The 14,264-nt window shown below is 39.7% G+C and overlaps 1 protein-coding gene across 3 annotated transcripts in view; it reads left to right on the forward strand.

Moving 5' to 3' along the window:
- The first annotated feature begins 206 nt into the window (after positions 1–206).
- Positions 207–14,264, forward strand: part of ITGA9 (integrin subunit alpha 9) — a 228,395-nt gene continuing 214,337 nt past the window's right edge. For 2 of the 3 annotated variants that reach the window (XR_015797714.1, XM_088149933.1), the window contains exon 1: positions 208–733. Coding sequence is in view for 2 of the 3 variants with exons in the window: in XM_088149933.1 (XP_088006059.1) it covers positions 555–733 (179 nt within the window). In the remaining variant the exon portion in view is untranslated. Of the gene's footprint in view, positions 734–14,264 lie in introns of all 3 variants that reach the window. The other variant, XM_088149934.1, reaches the window with a different exon arrangement.

Here is a 14,264-nt window from a genome sequence, read left to right on the forward strand (position 1 = left end):
TGCACGAGCACAGCCACCGCGTGGGGAGTTTAAAACTTCATGCTCAGCCGGCCAAGAAAAGCCGAGGGAAAGGCTTCTAGCAACGCTAACGTTTCGAGAAGAGTCGCCTTGCTGCGCCTCTTAGAGCGGTCGCCAGAGGGCGCCACGGCTACGGCGTTTTGTTGGACGGCGGCGTCCCAGAGCTGGAGGACGGTGGCCCCACGCGACCTGGGCTGGGATTGGCGTGAAGTAGAGCTCCGGATTCAGAAGGAGCCCAAACTCCCGCTAGCTGCGCCTTTCGCTGCTGCTCGAGACTTTAGCGGGACGACGCGGACTCGGAGACTTCGGCTTAATCGCCCCCCCTTTTTTTATTGTTTGTGGCGGAGGAGCGGTTTGAATGCTACAAGCCGCTGCGGCGGCGTTTTGTTCTCTCCTGCCGATCCTGCCCCCGTCACAGCCGACGCGCGGGCGGCAGGCGGGCGGGCGCGCAGCTCTCCGCTGCCCCGAAGCCAGCAAGCGTCCGAGAGGGCTTCCCGCAGGCGGCGTGCGAAGAGGCGCACTTTGAAAACTAGAGAATGGCTGGATTTCCCTGGGAGGGCGAGCGGGGTGGATTTAAAGTCCTAGTGGCGACGCTTTCCGTGGCTTTGGTTTACTCCTATAACATCGATCTGGACCATCCTGTGATTTATCAAGGACCCAATAACTCTTTCTTCGGGTACTCGGTGCTGGAGCATTACTACGACAATACCCGATGGTGAGTACCGTAGTCAGGTCCTTCCCAAGGGGGAGAAGGCAACACGCCTTTTCCTCTCTCAGCCCTTCTGTGAATTTGCCCAACTGATGTATCTCCCCCTCCCCTTATTGAAGAAGGAAGATGCTGAGGCGGTTGTTTTAAATACGGTCTTCTGACGAGCCGACTCAATGCCTAGGAACCAGTTGCCTCCATGAAAGCCTCAGTTAGAGCCCCTGTGGACATGCGCAGAGGTGAAATGGTGCTTCCTCGGCTCCAAACCACCCAACGACGTTTTAGCTGAGTGCATGGTGCAAACTGTGTGCGGTTGATCATCCAGGTTTTATGCAAAGGCAACAAGTAAATCATGGTCTAGTTAAGCATGGCTGGCCAAGTATATTGTGTGTGAATCCAAGCATATGCTGAAAAGTTGCTTGCAAATCCAGGACCATCAGATATGCTCTTTCTTCCTTTTCATTAATGGACAATTTCTGGGGTGGGAACCAGGTGTGGTGGAGAAAGATGGAAAGTTACCTGATGGAAAGATGGAAAGCCAGCAAAGTCTGGATTCTCTGGGAAATCTCAGGAATAAGATGGGGGGATTGTACAATAAAAGCCTTGTCCAAATTCTGTGAATGTGATTGCACAATAAAAAGCTTCCTTATAGCCTTGCGGGCCATCAAGTTTTGATCCTAAACTTGAGAGACTGAGCATCTCCAATAGATGACTCTTAGGTAGCTTCAGCCTGAAAAGCTGAGAAGAGAAGAACCCACAATTCCTTGGGGTTATTGGCTCCCTTTTTACATTGTTGTAGTGACCAGCCAGTTTCTTCTGAATCCACCATCCTGTGCCTTAAAACTGTGGGATCAAGTCCAACCCTCTGGGACAGCAGAGAACAAATCTATATCTTGGCAGTTGTGTGATGATTTAGAATGGATGTATTTAAGAATTGCTGTTGTAGGAGCCCTTGCTCTTAAACCTATCCAGGACCACTCTCTGTCTTACTCAACTTGAGTTTCTGCTCTGTGCCCTGAAGAAGCCATGGCTCAAATTAAATTTGGATTGCCAGAGTGCTATTGATTGTATGAAAGAGAGAAAATGGTTAGTATGGGACTTCTGCAGTCAGGTGTTCCTCCTTCCTCTCATACGCATGAGGGAATATGTTGTTTGGCTGCCTTTTAGCATCTGGAAGGGAAATGGATTGTTTTTTCCTAGCTTCCTCTAAACATTTTTGCCTCAGTATATGCACATACATACAAAGCAATATACCTACATTAAAGATGATGCAATTTCCAGATGGAATGACCATTTATAATGTTACTACTTTATCTGAATGTGTATGTGTGTGCACATCAAGAGAGAGTGTTGGAGACAATGTAATGTGTGAACTTCATGGGAGACATTATCCTTAAGTTAAATTAATTCTGGTAGACTGTGGGAATGGACAACAATCCAGTGATAAGGAACCCTAGAAACCCATTTTGTGTTCTGTATGTTGTGCTTTAGATGGTGTTGTGGTTCACCAAACCCATCAAGTTACAAACTAGAGTAGCCAGCCATATTTTTGCTGAGCAGAAGTGCTACATTAATTTAGCTCACATAGTTTGTTCATGGCTTGGTGTGTTGTGTCACTCCAGAAAATTGTGTTAATGGAATAAATCATGGTTCAGTTAGTCATGGATAAATATGTCATGCAAACATATCATTTTGTAAGAGTTCTTAGCAAAAGTGTGGACTGAGTGAAGAAACGGGTGAGTCTTATCTATGAGTTTTTAGAAAGAACATTTTTACAGAAAATTGTTTTGGAGGGAGGTTAGCAGCTAGGAGTAAACATGCTAGCAACTGAATCTGTTTGAGTCTTGCAGATATCTAGGTTTGAGAGGTAAGATATCTGTAAGACTGGAAATAGTAACTTGGACAATCCAATGTAAAGTAAGAATTGAAAAACTAATTTCCTGAATCAGCCCATTAAGTCTAGTGTCAGTTTGTTAGATGTAGCTGTCTGATTTCTTTAGCAATCTCACAAATGGGGTTTAATCTCTGATATTTGCTTGCAGTTGGATCTGGAGGATATTTGCTGATGCTGTATTTGGAAGACTAAAGCTGTTGCAGCTTTTTAATTAAAAGCAAAACCCTTACAAAAGTGTAGGAACTTCACCTGATTCAAGCACTGCACTGTGATTTGCTTAGGTGGTGTGTGTTAAATAAGCCATAATTTGCTTGTTTGTGCAGCATGCTGAACCAAGAACAAACATGCTGCATTAAACCAGAATTCAATATTCCACAGTTAGTTTTCTTTGAACACAAGTTATCACCTTTAAAAAGCAGTGACCTCTTGAGAAAGCTCGTTTTTCACTATCTCATATGAGATTCTTTTTTGGCTCTTCAAGTTATTGGACCAAATCTGGAGAATTTGAAACACTCACATAGAATTAATGAGGTCAGTAGTGAATTTACCTGTAGGATTTTTATTTCCCAGTTTGACAGCTTGGGGAAAAGGAAGGAGGGAATGACAGTTTTGCTCTCAGTTCCATCTTAGTATATCACAGCCATTAATCTTAACGTTTTAAGGTAATAATTCTCATACAGGGGGTCCAGGGATCATAAGCAACTGGAGGAATTGCAATTTTTGTTTAAGAAATCTGATCAAAGTTACGCATCCAAAACAGGTATCTAGATTTATATTTAAAGTCAGTGATATATTTATTTTTTGCCCAATCAAATTGTTTTATTCACAAGGGGCAGGGAGCAGTTTTCACAAAGACATTTATTGTTTGAGAATCCTAGCCTTAGGTCAACTTCCCCCAACTAAGCACCCTCCAGATAAGTTGGGACTACAGCTCCCAGAATTCCTTGTCAGCAAGACTGACATCTGGCTGAAAACCCTGAGACCTACAGTCCCACCACACTTGGAAGTCACTGGGCTGGCAGAGGCCAGTTTATGAGCCAAGTAGCACTAGTCACATTACTTTATGAGTTGCTGAGTATTTTCAGTTTGTCTGTTAAAGAGGTGTATTGTGTGGGTGGTGGTGTGTATGTGTGTATATGTGGGTATGTATGTTTGAGCAAAAATGCTCTCTCTCACAACTACAGAATAGTAACATCAATCTGTTTTTAAGCATTTGTGTATTTGCTCTTGCAGAAGATCTATAAGAGGAAGGCTAGAGTTGTGCTGACTTAGCTTCTGGTACAGCCAAGGTCACTTGGTTTCTACTATTAAAGTAACTTTGTTCCATCCTGGATGCAGTGAAATGGAACAAGTATGGACTATTCCTGGAAACTGCAAATTAAACAAATAACATTTAGAAACAGTGCTTGCTTTTTAAACAAAAACAAAAAAACCCCCAGCACAATAGTTATTGTAGCCCTTTGTTAGCTAGCCATTGATTAAAAATAATACTATATCTCTCGTAGCTGATCTGAGAAAATAGTGCCATATCTTAATTTATTGGCTTCCTCAGTGGAACTGCAGAGTCTGTTATGGTTTTTTTGTTTAAAGTGGTGGATAGGGCCAGACATAGCATTGTAAAGTGCTAGCTGCTCACTTTTTTGCATGTGAAAGTATTTTTCCTTGTTATTGGTAGGCACAGGGGTGAGCCACCAGAGGCCTAGGGCCAGCCACAGTTCCCACGCTCTTTAGAGTGGCCCCCAAGAGCCCTCTAAAGTTTCCAAAATCCAGCAGCCCAATTTTCTACATTTTGAAGTGAGTACAAACACATGAAAACTGTAATGCAAGTTCTAAAACAGCCTTAAAACACTTTAGATAAAGACAAAGCTGTTCTCTCACAGTAAACCCAAACAGTGGGTGACTCTGCCCATTATGCATGAGTGCATCAACCACTGCAGTTCTTCCCATTCTCCCTGGAACAGTATGTGTGGCCTTAAGCCATCAAAACCTCAGCCTAATTCCTGCTGAGTTTTGGGTGGGTGGGATGTTAGGTTATATCACCCCACAAATACAGCCCTCAAAAATAGGTTGGCTGCATGGATTGGCCTTGATGAACCCAGATGGTCATGGTTCATATGATTGATTCCATACGTTGAATGAATGAATGACTGCCACCAACAATCATATATGATCCAGGGTTCTCCTTCAGAATCTGGACTTACTAGCTAGTGGAGCACCTGTCTCTTAGGCCTCCCCAAATGGCACTTATGTGTCATTTGGCTATCGTCATTCTCAGCTGTGTCTCAGGAACCACTCAAGAGCCCATCATCGGAGCAGCAGATGCTTTGAGTATGTAACCTAATCACTCTGGTTGTGCTGGAGGAGAATAATTCTAGCAATCTTCACAACTTTTGGCAGGTTTGGGAAGCATACATTCTTTTCATGCTGCTTGCGTTTTCAACAGTTAAAGAGCTGAACGCAGCCCGCTATAAACAACTATAGGCATACAAGGCCGCAATGGAACAAAGAGAGAAATACCTTGAGTGGTGATTAAAAATGATGCCAACAACAACAGCCTTCTCCCTGCTTGGATATTTACTGGTGACATGTTTATTGTGTGCAAAACCAAAGAGCTATGGGGGAAAAGAATGTATATGCATTTCTTCCCTTGTAGTGGGGGTTCTGTACAAGTTAGCTCTCTAGATCGGATGCAGCTAAATTCACCTGGAATCCTTTGAATGAAGGCGGGACTCATTTGCCTGCCTTCCTGCAAATGTTCACAACGCTTGCCTGTATTTTTTCTGATAGATGGTGTTCTGTTTTTCAAACCAGTGGCCTTGGAACTGTAGCACTTTGTGATATCAATAGATGCATTCAACTTTAGAGTCAGCCTCTAAAATGAATGGCTGTCATGCTCTTTGATTCACAAGGACTTTTGGACTTTGCTTGTCAACTTCCATTGGAGTGTTTACTGATATGGAGCTGCTCAAATAATATTGGGCAAGAAATAGATTGAAAGACCTCTTTCTTATGTCATGGTATGTATGTGGCTCTTATTTTCAAAAGTGAGATAGCCACAAGAGACAGGAATCATGAAGCTAAAAGTGGCTCACTAATACCCATTGACTGGAGAAACACAGTGTTTTATGTGTTTGTAAAAGATGCCATTGATGAAGATTTTTATAATGAGTTTTGTTGATAGAAATTGCATGTATGCACACAAACACAGTCCACTAATCAGACTCTGTTAGAATACTCTATTTAGGAACCAGGTATCATATGTGTAATGTGGGAATGACCTTGGGAGACAGGAGGAAGAGTTGCAGACTGGGCAACCATCATGTAAAAGATATCTCAGTCCACAGAAGGTGGTGTGTGTGAGAGAAGCATTTCAGCAGGGATCTTCCTTAGTTTTCTGGAGAGTAAAAGGAGAGGAGCAGAGCAACACTTTCAGACTTGCAAGATTCTGTTAATGTAACCTTACAGTAAAGGTAGTGTTAGTGCTCATGGTTGTGCTTCTTGTCTGGACTCCCTCAAAGGGAGGTTGCCTCATGTTCATAAAAGCTTAATCTTTATCCTATTCTGACTATAGAGTCTAAATCTTGTATCATTTTGAGGCAGTTTCTGGTGATTCTGCTGGGTCTAACCCTCTCTCTATTACCATCTCCTTGTCCTCAGTTGCCAACTAGATGCCTCTGAGTCTGGAAATCCCATGAACAAAATATCAAGTGCAGAGTTCTTTTCCATTATTTCTTTCTTGGAAGTTGATATTTGGTGGCTTACTGCCTCCTGTACTGGAAATAATATGTAGTCATCATGGCTAATTATTATTGATTGTTTTAGCCTTTCTGAATTTGTCTAAAGTGGTTGTTACTACATGGTACTCATAGAATCACAGAGGTAGAAGGGGTTGTTTAGGCCATGCAGCCCAACTCTTTGCTTAGTTCCTTCTGACACTTCCTTCTGAATCTGTAAACATGAAAGCAAACAGATTGGAAGGAAGGTTCAATAAGGAGCTGAATGCATGAAGAAGTGCCTTATGTACCAGATCAAAAGTCTGCCTAGTCCAGCATTCTTTCTGAAGTGGCCAGCCTTTTTCTTGTGAGGCTAGGTGCAGGGCATTACACTACCAATCTTGTGAATTCCCAGCATATAATGCTCATGTGTGGAGATTTCTTCTCGGTGAAATCATGACCAATGTTACTAAGAGGCTCAAAACCCTACATATTGGGAATAAAATAATGTAATTTGTGTTATATGTATAGCTCAGGAAATGAAAACTATGTCCGGTGAAGGGAACAAAATCTGGAAAGCCTGTCTTCATAGATTATTTGTCTTCTTAGAAGGTCAGGTGATTGGTTAGGAACTCAGTGTAAAGTGTAAACTGAATGTATATCAGATGCAGAATATACATATTGCTCATGTGCTCTTTCTGTAGAGCAGTTTTCCTCAGCCTAGGCCCCTCCAGATGAAGTGGACTACACCTCCCATCATCCATGGCCTTGGAACATGATGATTGGGATTGATAACAGTTGTGATCCAGAGGGCTCCAGGTTGAGAAAAGCTGCAGTAGACAGAATGCTGCAGTCTCTGCTGAGGAAAATTCATTTTTTCCCTCTGATATAATATAGAGAAAAGTTTCACAGTTCTTTTGATTGCTCCATGGAAGAGTTGGGCAAGTATTTATGTAGCTTATATTTATTTTTAGACATTTATGTGTGAAAGAAGTGTAACAAATAACAGGGAAGGGCAATTCTGGGGTTAAGGTCATATACAGACTGGTTGAGATGCAAATGACTGCATCTGCCAATGACTTAAAAATCCATAAAAATAGTATTCTTCTTTCAATTAACAATAACCTAGCCCTCCTCCCCTCCCGCCCCAAGAAGTTGGCAATGTCCAATAATGTGTAATCATCAAGAAAATGACACTAATGAATACAATGTGTTTGGCATGCTTTTTTCTCCTCCCGCTTGAAACAGTGGGTAGAATTTGGACTGATGTTTTCACTGGAAATGTAAAATGGGGTCTTTATCTGCATCTCAGTCCTTGTTCTTGATGTGCAATTGAGGTTTTCAGTTCTGGAAGTGCAAAGGAGGGTATTTGGTTAACATCAAATGAAAGAGCTCAGCCAATTAAAATTACTTTAGTCCTTATGACCAGAGTTAGTTAGCTATTTTAAAGCTGTTTTATCTCTTCAATTTATTGCCATTCTGAGATTAGCTGACAAAGCAGTACTTTCACTTTCAGAGCACTCCTCAGCTCTCCTGTAGGCAGGTGCAGAGGCCTGACATCTGCTTGTCTGCTCGGTGCATCACACCGTTAGAGATACTACACTTTTAGGTTTCCAAAGAGGTTTGTCCTAAGAACTTCTTAGCAAGGAGCAAGTGATATTTGCAAACAGAGTTCATGGAGAGAAAGGTTATGCTGAAATCCCATTGGCTTCAACACTGATTGAGCCCATCATGCTGGGCATATTATGCGTGCTTTCTGACTCCTTTGGTCCTGTCCTCCTGGTTCTGAACGTTAAGGTCCAGCATGGTGTGGTCATTAATATGTTGCATACTGACCTTGCACAATGTACCTGCTATCCGATATATTACAAAATGCAGCGGAGCTAAGGCTCAAGATAGGAAGGCAAAAATATCCTGAAGGCACAGTTGCTTACTCATTCATTTGATGGGAAGTAGAGCTAACCTGAGATATTTTTACTGCCTGAAATAAGACGATTTGTTTTGTTAACATGTACGTGCCAGGTGGGCCCTTAGTTGAATCTAAGCAGTGAGAGAGCATCAGAACACACTAGGCCAGTTTAAGGGCATGAATTGAAAATGCTACATGCCCATCTCTTAGCATCTCCTTGGGATGGGTGTCTCTCAATAGGACCAGCTTTTAAATAACAGCACCAACATTTGCTTTGTGGCCCTCTGGCAGACTTTCGGCATAGTGCAAGTTCACAGAGAGATCATACACCATGCACTGGGATATCACAGATTGCTAGCAAAGTCAGGAAGCAAAATGAAGAAAAAAATAAACATTTCTTAAGTCTTTTGGCTCTGTCCCTGCATCCAGGTATAGTCTGGCTGGTCTCTTTGCCATCCATTTCATATGCCACTATCTGTACTTGACTAGGAAGAAATGGTGGAGAAAGGGAGGAGACTGCTGTAGATGTCGTCCATGGATATCTACATGCTTTATGTTTTCAAGAATCTATAGATAAATAGCCATAAAAATTACATTAGACACTTTGATTTAGTCACAAACTTTTAACCCATATTTGGCTAACTGCCGGGACATTTATAGAATGCACATAAGACATTTCTAGCTGTAAGGAAACTGAGGATATGCATCATATAACATGCTGTCCTAGTGCTGCTATTAGAGCTTGTTTAGACAAAATGAATGAATGATGTTTTTATGATGGAATTCAATAAAAACAGTTCCCAGGTGGTCTTTCAGATTATATGACCAGGTCCAGAGTAGCTTAGCTTCAGCAAGGTTACTACATCATGCATCTTCAAACTATGTCGCAGGATGTCTCATACATTCCAGAAAATACCATTGGAAGTGAGATACACTCATTTCGGCTCCTGGCTGGCATCACATTTTTGGTTATTCATGGGCTTGAAGCCATTAGTGAGCCTCTGTCCTACCTTGCATTTCTCTTACCTAATAACATGGGGAGATAGAGAAGGATAGGAAATAGTGTGAAATGCATTCTCTCACAGTTTCCTTCCCTTGCCTGCATTCATGGAAGGCTTGGAGCTCATACCAGCTAGAAACCTCATTAAGAGTTTTATTTGTATTTTCTCCAGCAAGAACAGCATCAGGAAATGTTTGAGTCTACCTTGATGATATTTAGTCTAGTGCCACTTAGTGATTAATCATATGATGATACTGTCGATTCACCTATTTTGTAAAAGGTAGCACTAAGGTGAGAGCTGTATGTCATCTATCATTCAAAACATTCAAAACCCTCCCACTTACATTAGCTTAGAGTCAAGTCTGAAAAGCAAACTGACCCACTTCTTTGGTGCAGGGTTTTGTATGCTACATATTCTTTTATTCCTTTCTATTTTACATTGGGTGTATTGTGTCTTTTGGTTTAGGGTTTTATGATTGTTCTTTTATTAGTTTATTTTTGCTCACAGTGTAGATATTTTAATATTTTTCTATATTATGTCTCAAGCTGTTGAGACTCGTTGAATTAATGCAGGATATAAATGCAAGAAATGAATAAAATAATGCATATGAGAAAGAAGGAGAGAGAGGACCCTGTTAAATATCATGAACTTTGTATACCAGTAAAATTGACTGAATTAACATTTTATATGCTTTCAGTGACAAAGATGGAATATGCTAAATATTCCAGCAATATCTTCTTTAGAAGACTGGCAGATGAAATTGTGGGAGCAGGCCTCCATATCTCAAATAGCAACACAACTGAGATACTAAAGCATCAATAAGTTCTACAGAGTTTGGCATTTATGTACAGTATTGATTATAATGTTCAGAAAAACTTCTACACTGGAATTATAGTTTTATATATGTATGTATATATTTGCTGGACATTTACTCACTTTGGTTCTTGTTATTTCCCTTTTGAAACCAAGATTGGCAAGCAGATAAGCTTTTGCAGATGTCAAGATTGTTACAAGATTTAAATAAAGGAAAAAATAAAAGAAGGAAATAGAGTAAAAGTAGATGTAAGACTACCTTTTATTTCCTGTTTCTTTGTGTTGAATTTCTGCACTGGATGTCTCTTCCAAATATGAAATAAGATATTGACATATAACTGTTAAGGAATTTGTATTCGTAAAAAAACAACAACCATGTTTTTCCTGTTTTACCTATTTCTCATATAGTTAACTATAGTTTCCAACAAAATAAAAATTTCCTGCAAAATATTGTGGTCAGGACAAAGCTTGTGGAAATAAATAGACTTCATGAAGATTTGGCTGCATGCAGATTGGTTCAGTTAAATGGAGAATAAATTGAAGATTCCCATTTAAAACTGACATTGACCTAGAATTTGCTGAAACCAGTTAAATTTTTTGAATTGACTCAGTAGCGAAAGAAGTTGAATCCTGCAGAAATGAATGACAAAGATAGCATTAAGCAAGAATTTGATTTCACTGGACGATACTTACAGAAATACTTAATTCTTACATTTACATCAATAGGATTTTAATATATTTAACTTGGGATCATGCCTCAGATTAATACCATTATGATTTCTATATTATGTGCTCCTATTAATTTAAGTCAGCTACAGGCAGAAATCCCAGCTGTGCCTTTGCCATAGATCATAGTTTGCTCAGAAAAAAGCATTTTGTTTGAAGAATGCTAATGTATAGCCTTTAGTGTTTTGTGGATATTGCTGGTCCTTTTCATTAGATAAAACGTAATACAGTCCCAAGATCAAAATTAATTTCTTTTTGTTTAGCTTACTTGCACAAGTAGTCTTCTGGAAACATTTGGCACAGTTCTAAGACAACATTTTTTGCTCTTACTCCATGACCAAGAGCAGACAGCATTACTTTACAAGTGTGCTAAGTGTTTCGAAAAGATTACTTGTGCCAGAGCAATGGTTTTGATAGATTTCAGCACTTAAAAGTAAAGTGAGCAGTCTGTCTACCAATTTCTTTTCCCATACTGTACTATTGATTTCTCTCCCACTAGCTAAAACCAGATCCAACTTAAGATGTTTTCTTGTCTTCACCTCATCTTCAAATGGGATTCTCTCACCAAATCAAGATACATTAAACCAGTGTTTCTCAACCTTGGCCACTTGAAGCTGTGTGGACTTCAACTCCCAGAATTCCCCAGCCAGCCAGGCTGGCTGGGGAATTCTGGGAGTTGAAGTCCACACAGCTTCAAGTGGCCAAGGTTGAGAAACGCTGCATTAAACCTTAGGCCAGAGATTCTCAAACTTTATGATACTGTGACCCCTTAAACAATAAAATGAATTTGTGTGATCCATCCTGTGCCTGAAACTAATTGTCACCTTTGGGATTAGGGTTGGGTAAGAAATAAATGTACTACTTTAAATAATTAAATTTTAATAAAACCAAATCATTTCATTGGAAATAAGCAAAAAATAAAACAAAAACACAAAACCTCCCTACAACACCACCAAAACAACAATCTCCAAACCCTGTGTTTGTAATGGAAGGTTGATCTTATTTCTTTTGCATCATTCTTGAAAACTGGGTTTAATCTTGAAGCCATTCTCATTCACCAAACTCAGGAAAAAAATAAAATAAAAAGGTCTTTCCTTGACTTAAATCACCTTCTCTTACACTGTGTTTAAACTGCTGTAACTTGGAAAACACTGGCAGGCTGTAACTTGCAGATTACTTTCTTTTTCACTCTGGTGGTTGGTACCTGTAAATCCATATTTGCAGTTTTCTCTTTACTGCAATCTATCCCCCTTCCCCCTTTCTTGTCTGTCCTAATTCCCTCTGCATAATGAAGGCCAGGTCTGATGGCCAGAGCTTTGCATAGAAGCCTTGTGCCTCTAGGCATGATTACTTATCCTTTGAAAGGCAAACATATTGTATAAAACAAACATACCAAAATAGCACTCCGACCTCGTACACAACTTTGGAATCATTACCTTGCTTTGCATTCAATATAGTTTTGCATCAAACTGGTCATTCTCCTGGCAACCCTCCATTTATGTCTTACAACTTCCACCCCTTTTAGGTAACAATCAGCATTTGGAGAAATGCTACTTTAAGCCAATCAAGTTATTTTGGCAGCTGAGAAAGCTACTCTAACAAGTGCTTCTCCCTTGTCTGGCAGACACACATAATACGTTATTGCTATTGTTAATGTTTTTTCTATTCCGCTCTTCCTCCTGAAGGGTCCAGAATGTTTTAAAAAGCAATCCTAAATAGGATCAACAACAATTAAACCAACAATCCTAACAACAGAAGAGTAAAAAATTTAGAAGATATGTTTTAAAAAGCAATTTGAGAAGCAGTTGGGTCCTGGAACAATTAAATAAACAGGTGTTTACTCCTTCTTCATGACTCCCCAATTCTGCTGACTGAAACTGCTCCCTTTGTCCAATGATAGGACTGATCCCTGAAGCAAAAGCTCTTAGATGAATTGCATAATTTGAAACAGAAGTTGCAATTATTTGTGTCCAGCCTGAAAGTTATTTTATAAGTGTTAGTCTCACCATATTTCATGTGGCATAGATCTGTGACTCTCTACAATTGGTTTAAACCAGGTTAATAACTATTTTCACTCTTCAAAAGAGAAGGGTCTAAGAGTTTCCAGTTTCAGAGCAATGCTTTCATCAAACAACAGTTCCTAGGATTCTTGAGGCAAAGCCATTATGAGATAAGATGCTATTTATTTATTTAGAATATATGGCCTCTCATCTCACATGTGACTTTGGGTGGCTGTTGACAATTTAACATCAACAATAGCACAGATAAATAACTATAACAATAATCAGTACAATACAATTATGTTGAGGTCTGAGTCCAATACACCAATCATAGAAACTAGGGTCACCTAACATCCAGGTCCAAGGCTTGGGCGAGCAGCCAGGCTATAAAAAAGATATGACATAATGGTGTAGAAATGACCTCAGATGCATGGTTGACAAAGTGGCAAGAAGGGGAATTTTTCCCCTCCCATCCCTGCCACACATACGTATTTCTGGAAACAATATATATTATACATGTATTTGATCCTTAGCTTGGTTCCCTTTTGGATAAAAGTTTTGATGTTTTTGAATCTTTAATTTTCTTGTTTTGAATGTTTACATGACTCTCTCATTTAAGAAGAACAAAGTTTTCAACAAGTACTTAAAAAACCCAAGTACGTGCATTTCTGATGGCAAAGATAATAATGCAGTATAGACATTTTCTCTTCTTGATGGATGGAGCAGTAATTTAAGTACAGAGTGTCTGGTACCGTGATGTCTCTATCTTAAGAAGAGATATGGCTGCCCTCCTATAAACAGGAGGAAAAATGATTGTGATGATAAAGAAGAACTGAACAAAACTTGACTGTCAAAGACTGAGAAGCCTTACTAGGATTCCTGCTTCGCAAGGCAAAGGGGAAATAGGATGTAAATGGTCCAATTAGTTATTTTCTGCTTGTTAAAGAGCTGTGCTGATACCTACTTGGACTTTAGAATAATCATCTGAGGTCCTTTTCTATGTGTTAGGACTTTGAAATTTTGACACCTCACTTAGAGAATAGCCCTCTCAGAAAGATCTCTTTGGCATCTGTTTGATGTTTTGGGGGGATGTGCGATGCCAGTCTTGAAGTTTTAAAATACAATTTTAAAGTACTCCAACAGATTTATTCTTGACTGTAGTCTTATGTTTTTTAGACAAAATATTCAAAGAACATTTTTGCATTTTATATTTTAAAATTTGGAGTTTTATAAGGAGAATGTGAATGCCTTGTATTTTGTGTTCTTCCTCTGCCTTTTCAGGTTGGATTTTATTGTATGCATTATTCTGGAACATACTCTCTCTTTTTTTGTTGTTTTTGTTTGTTTGTTTTTGAAAGTATAATCCAGCTAAAGATTAGTAATTCAACAAAGGAAAAATATAATTGTAAATCACAGTATTTGAAGAAAAAGATCTGTCTGAAAACCAAATGAATAATAAACCAAGGGAAGCAGGTTCTAGGCAA

Source organism: Python bivittatus, unplaced genomic scaffold (assembly GCF_059951505.1).
Source record: "Python bivittatus isolate LINGU-HERP-01145 unplaced genomic scaffold, Pbiv_v1 ctg000610_np1212, whole genome shotgun sequence".
Lineage (NCBI taxonomy): Eukaryota > Metazoa > Chordata > Lepidosauria > Squamata > Pythonidae > Python > Python bivittatus.